Source organism: Thunnus maccoyii, chromosome 7 (genome assembly GCF_910596095.1).
Source record: "Thunnus maccoyii chromosome 7, fThuMac1.1, whole genome shotgun sequence".
NCBI lineage: Eukaryota > Metazoa > Chordata > Actinopteri > Scombriformes > Scombridae > Thunnus > Thunnus maccoyii.
Genome location: NC_056539.1, coordinates 14,580,780 through 14,604,105, shown reverse-complemented (window position 1 = coordinate 14,604,105; position 23,326 = coordinate 14,580,780). Strand labels below are relative to the sequence as shown.

General features: G+C 42.4%; 1 protein-coding gene across 2 annotated transcripts in view; it reads left to right on the top strand.

Moving 5' to 3' along the window:
• The window catches only part of tle5 (TLE family member 5, transcriptional modulator), a 48,441-nt gene that overhangs the window by 3,747 nt on the left and 21,368 nt on the right, over positions 1 to 23,326 (top strand). For both annotated transcript variants that reach the window (XM_042417425.1, XM_042417424.1), the window contains exons 2-3: positions 16,752 to 16,840; positions 23,193 to 23,256. In XM_042417425.1, the coding sequence (XP_042273359.1) occupies positions 16,752 to 16,840; positions 23,193 to 23,256 (153 nt within the window). The remainder of the gene's footprint in view (positions 1 to 16,751; positions 16,841 to 23,192; positions 23,257 to 23,326) is intronic.

Below are 23,326 nucleotides of genomic sequence, written 5' to 3'. Positions count from 1 at the left end.
AGTAACAATGTTTTAAATGTAAAATTGGAGTAATAATTTTTTCGGCCCTTGTAAGAGGAAACCATATACACATCTGTGTGGCTGCGAGGGTCCACATGGTGAACATTTCATCATCTGCCCATGTCCTCAAGGGTTTGCACAGATTGTTTGTGTTCATGCTGGAATGTATTACTGTGTGGGCCGCATGTGTCAACAAATATGTAAACACCCAATGGCTGCAGGTTCAGAAAAAATCGAATGGAGCCGCAATGATTAGTCGATTTAGAAACTGGTCAATCAGTTGGTCAAAAATAGACCAAACAACTTATCGATTGATCTAGAAAATAATTGACAGACAAGAATTATTGATTCGTTTGATTGTTGTTTAATTTCAATTATGTTAGATAATTCTTACTGACACTCAACTTCGGAGCATCACTGGGAACGAGATGTCACCTGCCTCCAACACCCCTCCTCCCCCCCTGGTGAAGTAGTCACCTCCTAATGGGGTGAGAACTCAGTCACCTTTGCCAAGGTTAGAGCAGCTGGGCCACTCCACTCCAGCCTGCTGCCTTCCTCGCTGATAGGAGGTTATTTTTCTAATCCAACTGAGTGCCCTTATGCTGCTTGATTGGAGTATTAAGACCCAACACACAGGATTAAAAATGGGGGTTTGGGAATTCACCATGTCTCTTCACCGGTGCTGCAGCTGGTTCAGTCTAAACCTTTAACAACTCCCCCCCCTCCCACAAAAACACCTGTGTGCTGACCCCCTCCCAACCTTCTGTTGTGGGTTTATACATAAATATAGTACATACACACACGTCTTCCCTCTTCAAATCCTGCTTCTCCTCAGCTGCTGCTGCCACTGTCACAGGGGCCCGGGGATGGGGAGAATGTGTGACATCCATATAGATATGGGTGTCAAAGATAAGGAGCTGGAGGATGAGAGAGTAACAGCACTGTCTCATAATGACAGATGATGGATCTCTCAGACTGAATCTACTTTCCTTTTTTATTTTCTTTTGTTCACTACGTAGTAACATTAGCGTTAAAGTTCCACACCGGCATACGATGTGAACAAAAGCAGTACATTTCCACCATGTACGATGCGTCTAATTCACAGCAGGAGAGGAAGCTGTATTGTCAGTGGTGGTGATGTGTGGTCACATTGCATTAAAATAATGTTAAGGTGTTTCCTGTGTGAAAAACATAGAAGCTGTTGCCTTTAGCGGGACACTTAATGCAATTTATTTTGTTAATGTAAAGTTAAGCGTATGTGAAAGAGCCTAGTGGTAGAGGATAGAAACATTGTCTTGTCTATACTGGGCCAGTTTTCCTGCTTTGGATGATTGCTGTTGTTATTCTACAGGTGCCTGGTGTATAGGTTTCACATCCTCTCAAGTTTAACATTTTGGTTTTTTTGAAGGGTTTAGAGGGTTTATTTTTCATGTGTCTTTTTTTTCTTTCTTTTTTTTTTTTTTCAATGAACGTTTTGTAATCCACTGTCACAGGTTATGTGCACAGTTCATTGGTTTAAGAGGAAAAAGCCTCATTTGATAGTGGCACAGTGCCTGACCCAATTGATAGCATTTGCCATATTGTTTGGGTGTTGATTAATCCTAATGCAGCTTCAACAAAGCTGGCTGTGGCATGAAAGTGGAGCAACAGAAAGGCCTGGTGCCAAAGCCGGAGAGTAGTGCAAGTAATATGGAGGCGAAATCTCTCAAGTCCCCTGAGCCCTTGCTCGACTGTAGAGATGGCCACAGGTTGTTCGCACACACACACACACACACACACACACGCACACACACACACACACACACACATACACACACACACACACTCCCTCCTCCTCCTGCTTGTCTCCCTTTATCATGCATTTCCTCCCAGATCTGATGTAGTGGTGGGAGGGTCAGGGGCAGAGGGTGCACAGGCATTATTAAGCCCACTTGAATTAACAGAACAGCCCCCAGCTTTTCCTCTAAAGCCTCCAGCTGGGGGGAGCTTAATCCCCATGGTCCCCTGTCTCGCCCATTAAACAAACTCCCCCCCCCCACCCTCCTCCACCCCTGCTCTGTAGCTCTGCTGCACACACACACACACACACACACACACACACACACACACACACGTTTGTGTGTGTGTGTGAGCGACAAGCCTAGCTATGTATTAGTTGGTGGGGGGTACTGGACATTTGTGCGTAGACTCACGAACACGTGTGTGAGTGCGGTGTAGAACACACAAATGTACACTTTGGCTCTCCTCTCTGCTGGTAATTATTGCTCTAGTACATGCATAGAAATAAAAGGATTTCTCCCTTTCACCCATACTACATCAGCAACAAGGACACACACACACACAGCCTTTAATTAGTCTCAAAACCTGTGCAGATAAAAACCAGGAGCGCGCACGTGATACAAGAGCACAGAACAGTGTCCGCGAGCAGAAAAGCATCCTTGCAAGGGAGGATTTCTGCTCTGCGTGCACAAATGCAGTCCCATGAGCACGGGACTGTAACCAGCGCGAGCTCGATCCTCCCTACACACTCGCAACTGCTCAACGCTTGATCACTCGTCAAGTTGACTTTTGAGACTTTGGAGGCGGGGATGGAATAGATAGTCCGCTCCTTTGATTGGTCACTTAGAATACTGACCATGACCTTTTATTGGCTGTTTGGTTTGATCACTGACACAATCGAAGACAGGCGGTTGCCTGAGAGAACAAAGGGAAACATAAATAATGATATTTAGACATTGTAGCAAAAGCCTTAACACTCTTTAAATCCGTTTTCAGACTTGTGAAACCCCTATTTTGCTTATGAAAAAGGAAAAAAGGGGGATTTCACTGACATTTCTCCTCCGGACCACATTTGACCAGGTCTAAATCAAGAACCAACTTGTCAGATCTGGACTATATTAACAAGGAGACTCCAGAGAGTCATTAAAACACAGTTTCAGATTTGTGACACCTTTTAGCCCTTTTTCAGTTTTCACAAATAGAATAAACAGTTTAAACAGTGTTAAAGCTTTTGCTACTGTGTCTAACACTTTTTCATAAGTATAAGTGGTAAAAAAAAAACTGAGACTCAGCCGCTAAATATCATTATGTTTCTCTTTGTTCTGCAGGCAACCGCCTGTCTTCGATTGTGTCAGTGATCAAACCGAACAGCCAATCAAAGGTCATGGTCAGTATTTTAAGTGACCAATCAAAGGAGTGGACTGTCTATTACATCCTCGCCTTCAAAGTCTCAAAATTCGACTTGATGAGCAAGCGAGTTTTGAGTAGTTGTGAGCGTGCAGGGAGGGTCGAGCTTGCACTCATCACAGCCCCGTGCATTTATGTATGCGGAGCAGAAATGCTCCCTCGTGAGTGAATGCTTTTCCGCTCGCAGATATAGTTCTGTGCGTTCGTATTGCGTGTATGCGCCTGGTTTTCATGTGCACGGGTTTTGAGGCTAATTAAACGCCACACACACACACACACACACACACACACACACACACACAGACACACACACACATTCTTACCAGCCTCAAGGGTCTTATCTGCTTTTTGTATCTGGGGAACAAATTGAATGTGGGGCTTGACACACGTAGGCCAGCAGATGTCTGGGTCGTTAAGGTTAGGCCAGCTGATTAGCATGACAAACAGCCCCCCCCACCCCCGCAGGAGGCCCTACTTTTGAGTGGCTGAGTGGAGGCCATGGGTCACAGGTGATGTTGATTTTTGTGAAGGGCCACAGTGGATGATTGTCAAAATGCTTTGGGGTTGGTTGAAAAGGAGGGCGTAGACCGGTGCAAGCCTTCTCTTCTTGACAGAGAAGATACATGTGAATACACTTTTAAACCCTCTGACTTACACGTCCTTTATACAGAAGGTCTGTGCACCCTAGTATACACACTTTCTTTTTAAATTATATTTTGGGGGAATTCTATGCCTTTAATATATAGTGCGAGTAGAGAGAGAGCAGGAAACAGAGAGACAGATGCAACAAATGTCCCCATCCAAACCCTGACTGAAGAGATTGTGGTTCATGGCCCCTAAGCCATCAGGGTGCCCAAAGTATGCACTTTGAACCTGTGTTTCACTCCATACATGAGACTGCTGTCACAGGTCATCACTGTTAAAGTGCTTGATATAGTCCATAACTGAAGTGGACAAAGAACCCAGTTCTATTTATTCTACATGTGTCTGCATAGACATCTCCTCACATATGTAGACGACCCATACAGTCGAGGTGAACATACTCTTTGGGCTGTACCTAGTAGACTTCAACTTAAAGGATAAGACTGGCAATTATCTAGGCTATATTTTTCTTATTGTCAACAAATCCCATGAGCAGAGCCAAACTAACTATGAACTCATCCTACGTATCATATCCTATATATCGTATTCCTCTGTGCTGTAGACTTATGTTGTAGTTCAAAAACTATTAAGCACATCAGTGAGCCACACCACTGTACTGGGTGACATGTTCCTTCGTCTCTAAAAAGAGTGGTTACCGTACTTTGTTTAGAAACGTCTTCAAAGAATAATAACAGTGATAAGATTGTAAATCTCAGGCAAGAGGTTCTGTGTACGGCCGACAGGAACGTTGTTTCGTTCACAGAGCTTTGCTAGCTTTTTGTGCTACATATCACAACCTCTAGACTTTGTACTGGAGTTCTTTTGAGAAATTTTATAATCTAGTGGTTGGATGCACATAGAGCACTTGTAAGTAGGATGAGTTCCTTGTTGGTTTGGCACTGCACATGAGATTTGTTGACAATAAGAAAAATATAGAAAATCACCAGCCAAATACTTTAACAGTCAAGGCTGCCACTGCCATTTTGTGTGCATTGCTGCCAAAAAACTGAATTAGAAAGAATTACGTGACTAAAAAAGAGTAGCAAATAGCAGTGGGCAATTTTCTTTATATGTTAGTTACATGTCAGTGTTTTAAAAGTGCTTCAGATTTATTCTCTCAAGGTCATTTTTCAGTGCACGTATTATCAACACAACTCTACCTTTATTCTCACTAATGTGGATGCAAAACAGACATATTTTGCAGACACGCTGTTTCTGCACCATCCTTTTGGAGTACCACGGAGTGCACTAGAGCAGCCTCTGGCTTGATGGAAATACTGAATCAAGATGACAGAAAACATGTCACCACTCTATGAATGATGTAGTCCCCCGCTGGGCCAATCAGTTACAGGACTTTCATTTTGTTATTTATTGTGTTGGACAGAAATAACTGAAGAGGAACCTATATGGACTCTTTTTTTTTTTATTGAACATGCGTTTCATTCAAGAAAACACAAACTATCTGTGATATTTATATAGTAAAGGCAAGACCAAGGGAATATAAGACAGCTCATTGTGTGGTTTGTAGCTGTTATCAATAAAACATACTGTGAAAAAATAACCAAGACGTCTGTTTTTCAAGAAAACCATATAAACATAACAACAAGTATGTGATTGATGATGCTTCAAACTATCCAAAATCAATTTCATGTGTTCTTACATCTGAATATGTCACCTAACATTTTTAACTTGACTCGAGTTTTAGATGCAGTTCCAAGCATAAACAACAGGGGGCAGTGATAGTATTAGGTTGTGTTCGCTTTCTGTTTTCATTCAGTCTTTCACGATGCTCATGGCAGCCCAGTTTTGACAAGTTTCTTGCTTTATGACGTCATGTCCTGGCTAGCCTTTGTTCCACTAGCTCATGTAACTTAGTGCAATCTCTAATTTACCAGTTTCTTCCATCAGTGTTCCTGGTGGTTCGCTCTCCATATTCTAAAACAAATCAGCATCCATTACAGCACTTGCTTTTAGTTGAGGTTGAAACCTTCACAAAAGCTAATGGGAAATGAGGTTCATCAAAGGCAGCTAAGAACAGAAATATTGAATAAACAACTGTATTAAATTGTCCCTTTTAAAAAAAAGTACAGTTCTTGTGTAAACATGTAGATATATGGAGTTAACAACACAACATACTGTTGAGAAAGGCTATGTCCCAATTGTAGATTTTTATTTATTTGCGTTATTATGAAATGTCAATGGGATTTAAAATGATTTTCTCTCTTTCTTACTTTGACTCTCTTTGATGTAAAAGAAAAGAAAAAGAAATGAAAAGTATGAGCTAAGAAAAGATGGTATTTTTTTTAGAGGAGATATTTTCCTTAGTCCATTGTTTAGTGTAAGCAGATAGAGGCATAATCCAATCAGGAGGTGATGTAAGGAGTAAGACATAAGATACTTTAAGGTATCTCCCAAAGCAAACTCATTAGTGAAGACTATAGCTGTCCCGTTGCCCCGTCCCACTGGCATAACTCTAATCATTCGTTCATCCCATTTTATAATCTAAAATTATATTGTACACTATTTTCATTGTAACTGATTCAATTGTAGTGATATAATCAATTAATGTTTTCTAGTGTGAAAAGTGAAATTTTCATGTAGTTTCCTCAAACATATCTCCTTGACAGATCTCTCCCTTTTTAGTTTTAAGACCATTTTTCCAGTTTGACTGAAGTAAGTAAGTAGTTTTGTTCAGACCACATCAAAGATAAGATTTACAAGCTGAATTGTATGTGTACCTCTTTGTCTGCTCGGGCTGCTTTGCCTTGCATAATGCACCGCAGCAAACTCACCAGAAAGAACGTGAATATAAATAAAAATAGATGTCAACTCAGTTGTACCATGTTTTTGGTTTTGCTCAAGTATGCAGGAGCTACTGATGTGAATATGTGTGTGTGTTTGTGTGTGTGTGTGTGTTTCTGCTGCATTTATGGACGAGGGCTGCATGTCGATGTGGGGGTGGAATGTAGTATAGGCTGTCATTTTACAAATTCATAAGCAATTGACAGCTTTGTTTGTGTGGGATGGCCTTTTGTTGTCTGTATACATTATTCTCTTTCAGTGTATGTGCAGATTTGTGTGCGTGTGTGTGTGTGTGTGTGTGTGTCTGTGCATGACTGAAGGATGTGCTTGAAGAGAAAAAAATAAAATGGTAATGAGTTTTTGCTCATATGTGTTTGCGCGCACGTTCACACACGCTGTCGAGAGCTCATCGGGTGGTGTGTGTGTGTGTGTTTTTTTGTGTGGGAGTGAACGTGGGGTGTGTGTGGAGTGGGGCGGCTGCATCAGTATTCAGCAGCGGCTCCCTACGAGGAGTGTGTGGGAGGTGGGAAGGAGGGAGGGCGGTGGTGGTGGTGGTGGTGGTGGGCGGGGCAGCCCTTCCCCAGAGCAGAACGGTGCGATGGGCTGGAACAAAGCCTCTCGACGGGGGGCAGCTTGATTGGCCGAGCCCGGCCCGGCCAGAGCCCCTAGACCTGCCAAAACGCAAGGCACTGCACCAGTCCAGACAAGAGAATTAGCTGCTCTGTTTGTCTGCCTAAGAGCAGTAAGACTCTGACTGGAACAATATGTCGCCTCATCCCCACCAAGATCCCATTCAGACACCATGAGGATTCACAGCAAGGCAATGAAAACCTCCCTCACTCAGTCTGTTTGTCCAGGAGGGGTTGAGGGGAGGGGGGAGGGTTGCTGTACCGCTTCCTGTTGTGTTGTATTCAGGATACACGTTGGCAGGTATTGTCACCACCCTGCTGTGAGGTTGGCGCCCTGCTATTCCTGAGTGCGCAGTGATGTCTGCAACCAGTCCCATCCTTATTTAACATGCTTGATATTTTCAATGGGACATCCTGTCAATTGTGTCACACAGGCTAATGAAATTTCCTCAATGTTCAGGCAGAAAATAGAACTGTGTTGTAAAAAAAAAAAAAAAAAAAAAAAAAAAAAATTAGGGGCTGCATTGATTTTGGTGTGTGACTACAGGAACCAGTGAGAAGACGAAATACAATCAAGGAAGTTTAATTTAAGTAGATTTATGAGTGTGTAGGATTATCGGACACTGCACAGTGGAATACGATGCTACAAGACAGGATTTTACAACTGGAAAGCTACCACAGCGACAGTTATTCTGTTGAGAGCGAGCAGGAAGTAAACAGTTGAATTATGTCTTTCAAGTTATGAAGTATTCTGCCAGGAATATGCACATATTTGACTGGCTGAATGATGTAGGGTGATGTAGCATTGGTTCAGGTGTCGGGCTCAACTTTTTCGCCAGGTAACCCCGTATGTTGTTTGCTGAAGCGTCAGACTTCAGCACTGGCATTTAAGACTGTAGTCAGTATGCCTTTAAGCTTCAGCATACATCAAACTAAGTGCTTGTCGGATCGTTGATCAGCGTCTGAAACCTCCTCACCACAAACTTTTCTGATGTCAGAATGGAGCAGCTGCATCCGACAATAATTGTAACTTTTCAAATAAGACTATCCCACAAGTAACACCCACTTTACACAACAATTAGCCAGGTGTTCAGAGGTGAGAAAATAGGCAGAATTTAAACTTCTCTGTCAAGCGCTCTTTTTTTTTTTTTTATTCTTTACGCAACTACAGTACCTCCATCACTTAACATGCATATACCTGAGTGCAGCACCATGATTGCCTCTGAGGAGAGACTGCCTCTCTGTGATGGCAGGTTCTGCCTTTTGAGGATCGGGAACAGCCGTAAACACTTGCCTTTAGATGTTATGACTGCACAAACTAGTTAGAAAGAGCACCGAAACCTTAATGCACAGAGAGCACTGTCATTGTAGGGGGCTCATGGAGAAAAAAAAAAGAGCAACCTGTGTTTTTTTTTTTTACTGGTGCTTTTAAGTCTAAGCGCAGCCTAAACGTGCTGAAATGTCATGATTATCTAGCATGATATAAACATTAGATTGGGAGTCATTAGCAGATACTCAAAATTAAATTAACTTGAATTGGATTCAAGGGGAAAAAAATAGCTCTACCCCTTAAAACTTTTAATACGTGCACACACAAGAACTTTAGTGTTGGCTCCTCAATTAAACAGATGAAGCAAAAAGTTCCCCAGTGTCAGACACATGCCAGCACTCCAGCTTTCTGCTTTTATTGTCCACTTATTTGTTGCAAACTTTGGGACTAATCTTCCTTTCCTCCCTCCCAGTCTACCCTCCTTCGTTGGCTGTTGTAAGCAATAACCTTGGTTTTTACAAGCAGGCATCAATCATCTGCACAACCGTACTGGGTGTAATCTTAAAGCCCCCCCCCCTTCAGCGAGGCTGGCTTTAATCTCAGCTATGGTCTCCAAACCCACAGCCCTGTCGGCCTCACCACTTTCCCTACTCTTGACAAATTGCCCATTTCCCTTGGCTGTGCAATCTCTGCACTCTTCTCCTGTGTGCGTTTTGTGCCATAATATGCCTTCCCCCACCTTGTGTCTGCTATGGTTGAGTGTGCTGTGTGCACTTATTGGTACAGTCTACTACATTTTTGTGCACAAGTGCATCTGTGTTTGCAGGGCAGTGTGTCGCAAGTGTCATGTTTGTGTGTGTGTGTTTGTACTGCGCGCTTGGCTGACCTTGCACAGGGGGGTCAAGATAGTTCTGCAAAGCGGGGAGGGAGGCCGAGCCATGCCAAGCCTATGTTTGCAAGGGCACTTCACTCGAAGTGATAAAAGTAGAATAATCCCCTTTAAAGCATCTTAACGAGGTCAAATCTGTTGGGTTGCAAGGGGGAGGTGTGTGTGTGTGTGTGTGTGTGTATGTGTGTGTTTTGTGGGGATAACGCTGCAGAAATGGGGGTAAGCCTTGGCTTGGTTCGTGAGAGATAATAATCAAAATCAAATTCCTGGCCCAAACAGGATTAGGCTCTCTCTGCGCTCTAAAGCCCCTGTCCAGAGCGGCTGAAGACACAATCCTATTCCTCAGCCTCCCCTCAAACATACACACAAAACACACACACACACACACACACACACACACACACACACCGAGCTTCTAACATAGCAAGACTCGCTTGGCCTAGACAGAGTTGGCCGAGGTGAGCTTGGACGCAGGCCAGTTAGCCCTGTCCCTCTCTCAGATCACTGGGCACATACGCTTTAGATTTAGATGGAATTGTTTAGTTGGAGCTATTCTTAGATGGAGGATGTGATCTTGTTTGGTGCTGGTGTATTAGCAAAAGGCTTAAGACCTCAACGTCTGGCTCAGTGAGTCACGTCATAAAGGATTTCTGCTGAGAGGTTTGCCTACATGTTAAACACATACTCACACGTGGTATATATCACCAATATACACACAGCAAGACATAACTGCCCCCCCTTCAATAGCATAGATCTTACAGGAAAGGGATGGGAATATCTTCAGAAAGTGGACATTTCCCCATGACTGATATGTGCCGAATTACTCCCCAAAGGCTTCACATCTAAACACCGCTTTCTGTGCCTGCTCTCAGCACTTTTCCACAAAAGTATTCATCTAAACCACACACGTACCGCACTCACACCTAGGCTTTAATTTACCCCTATGTTTTCTAATCTTGCCGCGAACTCAACTGAAAAAGGCTATCGATTATTTTGCAACAGAAATACTTTTCAGTCGATTAGGAAATGTTTTTTTCTAATAATAGTGTCACTGCATCCATCGCACTTCAACCGGGCAACAGGAGTCTGTGATGGACAGGGAGGGCGGATGGCTGAAATGGCATCCTTGGGACTGTTGCTATGGAGCAAACGGACAGCCTGGTGTTGAGAAATAGGCCAATTGTTAGTCAGTGTAGATCTTTCTGCATTCATTTAAAAAGTGGGAGTGAGATAACATCCAGTCATTAGTGAGTGATTACAATGCCAAGGCTCCATCCCTGCCCCCCCCCAACACAGACACACACTCACAGATACACCACACACAAACACACTCCAACTGAGATGTAAACAGTCAGGCACTGCTCCAGGAAATACAATCCCCACACTGCCGCTACCCTCAGGCAGGATTTATACTGAGGAGGATGTTTTCCAATGTGTCCCGCTGCTATTGTGTGTCTGTGTGTGTGTGTGTGTGTGTGTGTGTGTGTGTGTGTGTGTGTGTGTGTGTGTGTGTGTGTACTCTGCATATGTATGTGCTCTGCTTGTGTGTCTAAACACTCTACTGGATATATGTACCGCATTTATGTATTGTTGGTGTGTCTGATCACTGTAGTGTGTGTATAAAGCTGAGCCCCCCACCACCCCCCCACTATAATCTCCATCCCCTCCCATTGCTTTTGTCGACTGATCTATGGAGCAGAAACAGCCTTAGCCTGCTTCTTATTTAAAAAAGACATTATGGTTCACAGTAGATTTCACATGGATTGGACCAGATGATGAGGCCAGGAAGGGTGGGTGTGTGTTGAGAGGGGGTTGGGGGGGGGGGGGTGACGATGAGTGGGCTTCGGGTGGGATGGGGGTGGGGCAGCCATTTCCTGAAACGATGAATCCCATTTATTCGCTGAAGACTGTCTCAATTGCCTCACCAGCGCACAAAGCTTTTTAATGCTTTAATTACGTCTCAAAGGAGCAGGGCAGAATCAAATTAGAGATTGTCCTACATTTAGGTGCTGTGTGTGTGTGTGTGAGTGTGTGTGTGTGTGTGTGCGCGTGCTATGCAAATTTTTGCATGTAATAGAGTGTGTGTGTGGGCTGTTGTATGTATGTGTGTATGATTCATACACACAAGCTTATCACACCCCACACACAGATGCACACAGAAAATCTGTCCCTCAGACACACCTATTCACTGTTAAGGTTCTCTCTTTTCAACACACACACATCTTTCTCTGTCACATTCACACTGTCTGGGCTATTCCTCTGTAACACAAACAAAAGCGCGCGCACACACACACACACACACACACACATTAGCCACTCTCTTGCACAAATACATTTTCGCTCACGCAGCGTGTAAGCACCTTTTTTGTCACAGCAGATGGCATGTGTCACAATATTACGACAGTATTTCATTAACATTATGGGCATCCATCTGTTGTGCGCTCTCAGGCCCCCATGGAGCACCTTGTTTTGGTCACTGACAGAGAGAGAGATAATAAACATTGTTAGCTGTGTATACTGCATGGAGCTGAGAGAGGCCCACAGTCTGGTTCTGTTGTGGCAAAAGTATCAGGGTAGCACTGTGAGAGTTGTCTTTTAGGCTCTAAGCTCCTGCAGTTTGCTGCATGTTAATTGATGGAAATCGTGTCTGTGTTCTTAATACTCAAGTGCCGTCAGTTTTGTATAAAAGACAGTCTTGATTCTGTATTTGACGTAGTTTTTCGTAAGAAAACTTTGGCCTAAGTCGTTGTTGCTTTCTTTCCATCCTTTCAGTAGGACCGTGAGCTAACGTTGACATCACCTTCAGCCAATCTAGAAAATTAATGCCAGCCCTCAGCAGAATACGGCTACACTTGAGCTGTAAATAAATCCATGTTGCCACATTCGGGGTTCAAGCTGAAGGTGAAGTGTGAGTTTCTTGGTTAAAAATGTTTCTTACCAAACGTAGAGAGCTTGACGAGAAGCTAGTCGCCTCAGGCAACCAGATGTCGACGACTTTCTTTTGTCTGATTGTCCCTATGGGCAAGCAGTTTTCCTGTATTAAAATCTATCTACTATATCCCACAGTGAATGCTGCCAAGGTGAATGAGAATAAAGAGTTAAAACAAAACTACAGCAGCAAGTTCACCATGCACACCAAGCCCCCTGAAAATGAAAAAAGTTCAGGCTCGCGGAGACGCAGAATTTTAACTTTTCATTTTCAGGAAAATTTCAAATCAAACATTTGAAATGACTAATCTGGTACAACAGACAAATTGTAGATCTGGTTAGGCAATTTACCTTCCCAATTCATAACTTTGTAAATAAAAGTCTAAATTTAGCATGCAAGTGTTTGTCTATCACAAGTGAAATCCGTATTATATGAACTGTTTGACTATATGCACAGGTCAATCATCAACCCAGTTATACGTAATTAAAATACAATAACCATTCAGTACAAACAAAAGCCCTCCTAAATGAGTCCTCCCCAGGATATAAAGTAAAAGCCTGTTGCCAACAATAATGATGACCATAAAAATATAGCAATAAAATATAATAAAAGAGTTCACTCTGTATGATGTTAATGATATGTTCCTCAAGAAACAAAGCCATCGCTGTAGTAAGTTTCCAAATTCTTCCTAAAGATTGTTTCATCATACTTTTATTTGATTGATTGCTAACAAAATGGAACCAAAGCTATAATATTTTTGCAGAAGTTATTCAGAAAAAGTAATCATACTAAGTCCTAAAAGTCCTAAAATTCCCCTCCTGGCCTTTGTTAGTTTGACTTTATGATGTTCTGGCTTTCTAAAGTTCTCGCTCCCTTTTTCTTGTTTTCTTGCTTCCTTTTTCCCTGGTCTTTTTCTTCTGCTGTCTGTCTTCTCCGTCTCTTGTCCCTGTGGAACAGGATGCTCCACCTGGGGGCTGTTGACTGTGAGAAACTTTGGTATTTTAAACGTTTGCATACTGCGCAACACTGGGAGGAAATCGGATCTAGGGCAACAACTCTACCCTCCGGCACAGGGGGTAACCTGAAGGCAGACACACAAACACACAAACACACACACACACACACACACACACACACACACACACACACGGTATTCAGAAACCAAGCCAGTGCAGGGAGCAGCTATTGCAGTGTGGGTTGCATGGCTGCCTGTAGCTAAGTGCCTCATGTTGACACAGGCTCTGTATGGCACAGACCCATATAGCCAAGCTGTTGTTTGCTGAGTTTGGTCCATGCCATACTGGCTGGAGAGATAATGGAAAAGGTTACTCTGCTTTACAGTCAGAGCCTCTGTCTCTGAGCAGCGGCTTGGTTTGTGTGGATTGGGGGCTTCTGTGTGTGTGGCGGCAGCATGATAATGTCAGCACTTGTCATGACATTTGAAAGTGTAAGGGCTAAAGTCACTGTGCTTGCTACTGTTTTGCAAGACTGTGCGTTTTTTTGTTTTTTTTGAATCACCTCCTAAATGTCTGTCTGCCTAAAATATTTAGGTCCAAACTAATACCATGAGTATAAATGTTTTTCCCCCTGAGAAGCTTTTGTAAGAATTCATCCCCCAACCCTTAACCGTGTTAGAGCTGAGCGATGTCTACTGAGCCACAAAGCAAAAAATAATTCAGCCTTTGAAGCAAGCAGGTCTCTTCTTACAACCTGAAGCAATCCTGTTGCTTAGCATATTCTCTGGCCATGGTTCTGTGAATACGAAGCAGCCTATTTGTAGTTAAAAATGAAGCTGAGCGACATGCCGTGGGGAACAGGGTACAAAGCGACAGGTCATTCCTAACAGCAGCGGGCTAGCTTCCCGTAAGTGCTGCAATCAGATTTCTGATGGTTTTTTTATACCAGCTCAATCGTAGTGGGAAAATGTCGATTTTTTTTTTTTTTTTTTTTTTTTTTTTTCCTTCCCCCCACCTGACCCATTATGCAGCCTGCTGAGAAATAATGAGATTTTGTCCCTATTTGGGTTTGATGCTTGCTGTGCTCTAACACACAACCAGGCCATCCACCACTGCCTGGGGAATGTAGTGTGAACAGAATTACAATAAGGGCTAATAGCGACACTCAGGCGAGGTGAAAGAATGGCGGTGTAGGTTGCTGTATGATTCCCAACATAAGTCTTTTGACATGACATTGATGGCAGTTGATGCACAGTTTTATCCAAAGTGTTTTTCAGTGAACATTTAACGTTTGGCAGGGCCCAGTATGAAATGAACAGCTAATTCTGACTAGGCCAGCACAAAACTACACACAAGACTACTCATAAGACATCATGGCAGTGTTGTGGGGTAAGATCATGCATTGCCTCAGCCGTTTTCCACTGCAGGAAGTTAACAACCCATAACCCAGGCCTCCTGGAACCTGAACTATCAAGTCCCTTGTGAGACTTTGCTACTTGATGCTTTCATGCATTTCCTATATTTTTTACAAACTGCGATGATTTGGATATACGTCATTAAAAAGGCAACAGGGGGACTGACCCTGTAAGTCATTGTGAGATAGACAGCAATGGAAGAAGTGGTGCTGATATTGCAAAGACCTTCTTTCACATTTAAGCTGAATCCAAGGCATGAGCTGGTTGGTGACCCAAAACCGCTCCAGCTCAAACTGTTTCCCTGATCAATTGATTCATGGTTTTGTCTTTATAAAGTCAGAAAATAGTGAAAAACGCTCACCATTTCACAGAGGCCAATAGACGTCTTCAAATGTTGTTTTGTGTGATTATCAGTCCAAACCTCAAAGATATTCAATTTACAATGACATGAAACAGAGAAAAACAACAAATCCTCACATCGGAGCAGCAAATGTTTTGCTTGCAAAATGACTCAAACAGTGTCAAAAGAGATACATTTTCTGTCAATCGACTAATGGGTTAATTGATAAATTGACTATCATTTCAGCTCTACGGTTTGCTCTGCTGCACACATTGTATTTTTCTATCATTTCCTCTCATCGTAAAACATTTTTTTCTGCAGTGTTAGGCCGTGTGTTGTATCACCATTTCTGCCAGACATGCTGGTTGCAGTCGTCCTTGCGATGATGTGACGCCACATCTGCTTGTCCAAGTATGATCGACAGCACTGCTGGCAGCCCCCGAGGGTACCTGGAATTTGCATTTAATGTCTCCTCTTGAGCAACGCTGATACTTAGGAACTCATGCCCCGAGCGTGCAGAGAACAGTGGAAACAAAAGAAGAACCAGCGACCACAGCTATACGTGACATTATATTACATAGTTATAGAGAAAGAACACGTCTGTATAAATAGCTCTAGGATAAAATAGCTCTGTGTCAGGATTCTTGAATTCACATCATGTATTGTAATTTATCAGATGTTTAATTCACTAGACTATCCACAAACAGAAATTGACTTTAAAGAAAATATAAATGGCTATCATGATGTAAATGTAGATGAATTACGATAGAAGATTTGTCCGTATCAGCTTCCACACAACACAAATGATTTACAACATGCATATAAGCAGTTTTATAGGTGAGCAGAGCTGGGTGTGTCGCAGTGTGGAAAAGAGGAGGATGACGTCAAACTGGGAATTTAAGAGACATTTTATTTGGAGCTAAACCTTTTCAACACATCAAAGAACTCGACACGGTCTCCACAAAGTCCTGTATAATAACATTTATAAATGTGCGTTACCGCACTTATTTATACAAGCACGATTTATTCTAGCGTGTAGGTTTACATATTGTCACCCAGGTTGAATGTTGGAATAACAATATGAAATGTTGGAATAACAACACACCTTGACTCACTCGTGTTAAATCAATCAGTCGGCTGTTATGGTTCATAGCATATGCAAGTGTGCAATGGCTGTGAGTAATAACCCTTCAGGTTGCTTCAGCGCTGTTAAGATGCTGCCAGTGCTAGACCAAGGACAGGAAGAGTCTGGGTTATGTCTATAGAAGGTTAAATAGGGGTGTGTCAACATCCATTTATGCCTATTTGTGGTTGTGCGTGGGTTAGGCTTGTGAGCAGGCACATAATTTCACAGTGATTAACAAAACAGTGCATACGCAGGGGTTTATAAATCTGGCAGAAACAATGGGTAGGCATGTTTCAGCTTTTGTGCATGTTCAGTTTTGAATCTACAGAGGGTTTTATGCGTTTGGCCCCGCGGATGTGGAAACATACTTGCCAACCAATTTTTCAGTGATGCCGTACCCGTTGGACAGTGGCAAATTGAAAACTGCTTGATTTCTTGTTCATGTTTTTGATTATTTTGCTCTCTCTGCTCCCTTTCTCTGCCTTTCACCCCTCCCCTCCTTTCCTACTCTTTCTCTTTTTGCTTGGATCTTACTTTTTTCGTCTCTTGTGTTTTTCTCTTTGGCAGGCTTCATCGCAGCAGCTGAAATTCACAACCTCTGACTCCTGTGACAGGATCAAGGATGAGTTCCAGTTCCTCCAAGCACAATACCACAGGTGCAAACAGAAACACCAACATGCACACAAACATAAAGGAGAAGCAGTTACATATGACAGCCTGATAAGTGCAGCTCTTTGTAATAACAAATATATCTCCAGGCTATACATGTATCACACTGTGTTTTTCCTTTATTGAACGCCTCTTTGTAGCAGTAGCTACAATGGGAAACTGCTGAGTTGAGCTGCAGTAACCTGACATATATTAGCCAGAAATGGGTTTTAATGTTGAGATTTGGCCTTTTTCAACACTTTGTTTTGTATCACACTTTACTCTGGAGTATTGTAAATGTTATTCTGATGACTTTTCTTTGCTTATAATTTAAAAAAAAACACATACAAGAATAATGGATAGCACTTTTTTACAAGTGTGTACATATCTAATAATTTCATAGCAATTGCCTTGGAAATAACTATGACTTAAAATAGACACAGTGTCAATTGGTACAATAAATTAATTCTACTTAAATGCTAAGCTAAAGTAACTTTTAGTCAGGACACAGCAGCTCCACTGAACATGAAAGCATACAATTTGATATACAATATGTGAAGAATAAAGCTTCCGATAATAATTGAAAGATGAATGAATATACTCCATCAGAATTGCTCATCAGATGGCTGAACAGCCTCAGAAACACCCTCCCCGTGCAGGAATTGTGGGTGCTGTGTCCGACAATTCCTGTAACTTTGCAAAACCAACAATCCGACATTCACACTCACTTCACACTGTGATTATCTCGTCTCAAATTTGGTCGGACAAAACTTTGTACAAACTAGTTATTTTCTAGCAATCCGACACTAAATACTTACTTAGGTTTGAATTGAGCAGTTCTTTCTAATTAACATCAATCTCAGACCTTGGTCGTTTTTTTTCTCTACAGTTAGCACCAAATGACATCGTTCTCTGCAGGAAACTTCCAAAAAGTTATTTGGAATATATTAGGAAATAACGGACCAGTAAAATAAACTGTCACCTAATAATGCAGATTGAACTTGAAGGAACACCTTGAATGTCATAAAATGAAAATGTCTGCCTTTGTTCCACTTGAACCTCAACTCTACCACCACGTTGCACACTGAGGAAACATCCATTATTGACTCATACCTAAATCAATCTCGTTTACCCTCGGCTATTGATCTCTCTTTACTGCTTAAATACTGCTACAGTGCCAGAAGTCTGAGGCACTTCTAAAGTACCTTGTTCGACCTTAACTGATCTGTTTGATAGAAGTTATAAAGAGGGGGGATGCCACGGGCTCTGCATCTCAGCGAGAGACCCTCTCTTTGTGAGAGTGGAGTCTTTGAAGCACGCCTTCCTTCCTGAGGAGGTTGGTTTGTTCCTCTGTACCTGTCCTCCCAGAACCTTCCAGAGGCTTGCCTCTGTGGGTTACAGAGACAGGCAAAGGCAGATGAAAGCCTGGCATATTGTGTGCAAAATCCCTGCTCTGGTCTGATCATTCTTGTTTGCGGAGGATTCTGAAGCAGCAGTAACACCCTGCGCGTTTTTTTTCCTCGCCTTTGGTTTTTGTAATTCCCACAACACAGTACCGTTTAACCCTCTTCAGAGAGCCAGGGCGCAGTTGAAAGAATACCTTTTTTGTCTGAGCATACAGAACATGCATACAGTGCCTATTGACTCAGGAGGGGGGCTAGGATGGGGTGGGGGGTTTGGGAGCCACAGACAAGGCTTTGTAGCGCTCTGCTGCTGCGCTGTGCTTGTCTGTTGCTGAAGCCTTTAAAAGGCAAATGTACCGCAGGCGTTCCCCCGGGTATAGTAGCAAGCATTGTAGCTGTCGCTGTCTTCCTCTTCCCAGCCCCCTCCACGTCCCCCACCTCTTCTCCCCTCCCCTTGTTCACATGCATAAATAGATCAGGGAATACATAAATCAAAATAAAGATGACAGCAGGAGCGATTTAGAGACGGAAGAATCGGCAATAAAACTCCATCAAAGTGTCGTTTGAGAGCAGCGGTGCAGGCCCGGGGACTGCTGAGCACCAATCAGAAGAGGCACAAAGCCAATCCCAGGTAGGCTGACAGCAGGGAGGCCTGTCGTCATGACAACCCACCACACAGCCTACGCATGTACACAGGGATAGCAGGAAGGGTTTTATGTAGGTGGGAAGGGGAGCATTTTGGATAAGTGGAGGCTGCACATACACACTGAATAAAAATAAACAAAACTGCTCTATCAGGTTGGATATGTGTTGCGTGTCATATGGCCCACATATGGGCCATATGACACGCAACACATATCATATATCAAAAATATCATATCACGATTTTTTTTAGGCATGATCATGATTCACGATCTTATCACAATTCTTTTTCATGTTGGTTTTTAAGAATATTTTGCAAGTTACTAAACAGTACAACCAACCTCATTTCACTATTTAAAAAATGTAGCCCTACAAGGTAACAAAATCTAAAAGAAAAAAGAATAACAGACCATTCAGGCCAAAGTTTGCACAAGTCATCTGCTTCCACATAATGATACACTGTCATTGCTGGAACAATCTGAGAGGACTGAAAATTAGCACTGAACTCGTAACAACATACCATAAACACCGGTGGGATACAAATGGTTCTAGGCCTGCGTAAACATAGTTAGAGTGGAGGGAGACCAAAAGAAAGCTAATTTGTGTCTTAAATAAATGAAAATGTCCATTTATGTTAGTTAATGCTTGCTAACTAGCTGCTACTAGCTTGTAAGCTTTCTCGTTTGCTAATGTTGACCCTGTGTTGGCAAAGACAGGTCATATACCTACCATGCCTCCCCAACAGCTAATGTTAGATGTCAGAGAAATTATATTTCCAGGAGCTAGCTAACTGGCCGGCTTGCTGGCGTTGGCCTTTCCACTGGTTGCTAAAAATATCCCGTCTTCTCCAAGTGTTGATGCCTCCTCCGGGCCTGTGTACACAACTCTGGAGCCCCGGCGTAGCAAACCTACATAGGAATGCCCAACGTTAGCCCTTAATGGGGCAAGAGCAGCCAATTCAAGACTAAACTACCACATTTTGATTCCACATGTTTCCATTCACTGTTCTGTAAGATGGTTTCATAAAAATAAGTAATGAAAACTTACCTCTAACCAACGCCAGGGCTGGATGCGTGTATGAGCCATAGAACTGCTACTGATAGAATTTGCACTGTAGCATGATACTAACTCTCTCTGTAAAGACAGATCGTGGAGACATTTTTATCGTTCACAATCTAATATCCTCATATCGCACATCCCTATTGTTATGTTACATTTTGGATGTTAGAGCTGTGTCCAAACTGCAAAAATCACCAACCCATCTTCATTGAACTAGTAAGTTGTATTGTTTAGTTAGCCATTAGATGCTAGCCTCGGTTAAAAATCAATGTTGCTTCTTCAGAATAAAATTCTTCTCTAGATGCTTTCTGCAAGTAAGCAAAATGTGTGTGTGTGTGTGTGTGTGTGTGTGTGTGTGTGTGTGTGTGTGTGTGTGTGTGTGTCTGAGTGTGAGTGAAATATTCTCATGCCTTGGAGCTGATGTGCTTCTTTTCAGCAGCAACAAGAGCTGTCTAATTGAAACAGAGAGAAACGGGAAGATAGCATCAGCTGTGATTGCCCCATGAATAAATGAGAGTATAAAAGAGTATAATATGTAAATACACTATGTGACAGTACTGGCTACGTTATTTTATTGCCGAGTCATCCAGAAAGTGCAGTGCAGAAACATTACAGCATTAGCATCTGAAAAACAATGATATCACCACTGTTTAAAAAGCATTGTGTGTGTTACTGCACAGCACAATAGTTGCAGCTTGATTTGAGACCGTTAACAACTTAATGTACTTACTTACTATAATGTACCACACTTATACATGGCCGTGTTCAATTTAAAAAGGAATAATAACAACTCCTGCGACATATCAGGATGCTAACATTAGGCCATTAACTTTCAACCAATATGTCTAAACTGGGTGGCAGGATGGCACTGTCACCTGCAGCAAGTAGGTCCTGTTCAAATCCACACCCTCATCTTCTTTATATGGAGCTTAACCACATGCTCAGACCCTAACAGCTCTGCATTAAAAAAAACAAAACACATGCATTGATGGGGGTGTGTTGCTTCAGGTAGATATTTGTCTTTGTCTTTTGATGTAAACTGAATATTTTGGGGTTTTGGAGTGTTGATAAGATAAAACAAGACATTCGAAGAACTCACCGTGGGCTCAGGGAATTTATAAATTTTAGTTATCAAGATCACAATATTTGAAACCCTGTCATGACAATTGCCAGGTAAACAGTAGAATTACCTTGTTAATGTTAGAAAGTAATCTATCAGGAATGTGTATTTGCACACATTGGAAGGCCAACATTGCTGAATGACATCGCATTGGGTTGCAGCAACAGTTGATCATGGCGACCATGTTTGGTTTTTGCCGAAGACTTCTACGTTGCCACCTCCACTTCGTCATTGCAGAGCCCCAACTGAATCTAATGAGGGGGGAGCACTTAGTCCTTCAAGTGCAAATGTTTTTCTGAAAATGGCTTCAGCACAACTGTGGACTAGCAGCCATGTGCCCAATGCATGCTGAATTAATGTGGGTTCCAGACTCCCTGTTGTCATAGAAAAATTATCTGAAGAACAATTACAATAAAGGTGCAACTACAAATATATTGTCAAAATGTAAAAACATAAAGAAAATCTACATATACAGTACTGTGCAAAGGTTTTAGGCACTTAAGATGTTTAGATTCTTAACCATAATGTGTCAGGGAGGTATTTGAATGGTCCTAAATTCATTCTGCAACCGGATAATGACCCCAAACCTACAGCGAGAGTCATAAAGAACTATTTTCAGTGACAATTAGAACAAAGAGTCTTGCAACAGATGGTATGGCCCCCACAGAGCCCTGATCTCAACACCATTGAGTCAGTCTGGGGTTACATGAAGGGACAGAAGCAACTAAGATGCTTAAATCCACAGAAGAACTGAGGCAAGTTCTCCAAGATGCAAGAACAACCTACCTGCCAAATACCTTGAAAAACTGTGCAAGCATACTGAGGAGAATTGGTGCTAATTTAAAGGCAAAGTGTGGTCACACCAAATATTGATTTGATTTAGGTTTTTTCTCTTTACTGCACTTTGTGTGAAGTTAATTGATAAATAAAAACAATTTATAGTCATATTTTTATAAGCTTCCTCACTTTACTATTAGTGCCTAAAACTTTTGGACAGTACTGTATGTTAAAAAAATAAGCATGACCTCAAGCTGGAATTCTCCTTAAGATATTGAACAAGATAAGTTTAAGTTAAATTCTAAATATGTGTCACAGTGTGCATCAATAACAAAACTCAGACAGGGATGAATATTGAACCTTAACTGAAGCTAAATCCGACAAACACTGCAGCTGCTGCGATAATTACAGAAGAATCACAATACTTGCACGTATGAGACCTACCATTATTGGCCGTGTGTAAACTGTGTTCAGTCTGCCAGTTAAGACTAACAGCGATGAAGACTCAGCCAGCGCTCGCTGTAATCGAGCTGTCATTCCCGCAGACAGCTGAGAAGAACATCCCAGCATAAATCTACACACACCATCAAACAGGTCTCAGACTTATCCTAAATCTGAACCTATCCACCGTGTGCCTGCGCATATCTTTATTTGATCTGAGTCTTATCCAGTCCTCACATCGGATGATGCCTTCAGAGGCTGGCATGTTGGAACTGGCTGCTTCAATCAAAGGCATCGGGAGGGGGGGGTGAGGGGATTTTTTTTTTTTTTACCTCTGTCTTTTTCATTTGACGATCAGGGTGACTTGTTGACGTGTCCTCCTTTGTCCTGTCGCCTCGCGTGACATCAGCGCTGACATGATTACAGCTAATGGCTGTCGCAGAGACTGGGTTGCAGGGAACGCTCCCAACACTATATTTAGATGTGACTTGTTACTTCACTGCCTCTGCTCTGATTTAGAAAGCAGAGATTTTTGGCTAGACGTGTCTGTGGAGGTCAGAATATGTTTGACCTCCTCCTGTCAGCTGTGAAAACGCTCCCACTGAATGTTGGCGATCACAGTGAAAACCGTGCCGATGATGACGACGGTAACGATGATAATGGAAGCGGTGATGATGATAAAGATGGTAATGGAGGGAGAGATGATGACAATGGAGGTGGTGCTGATGATGATGAAGGTGGAGGCAGCGATGAGGGCTGAAGCGATGATGAAAATGGTGACAGTGCCGTTGGTGAAAGTGGAGGTAATGATGATGAAAGGGGATAGAAGTCACCTGGTGTCAGCACTTTAGAAGGGAGATTGTCTAGCTAGCTAACAAGGTCTGACTCCCTGCTTCTCTCCTCTTCCTCTCTCCCCAGTTTGAAGCTTGAGTGTGACAAGTTGGCCAGTGAGAAGTCAGAGATGCAGCGTCATTATATCATGGTGAGTGAAGCTGTGTGTACGTGCCTGTGTGTGTTTGTGTATGTCACAGCATGTTTTACCAATGTAATAT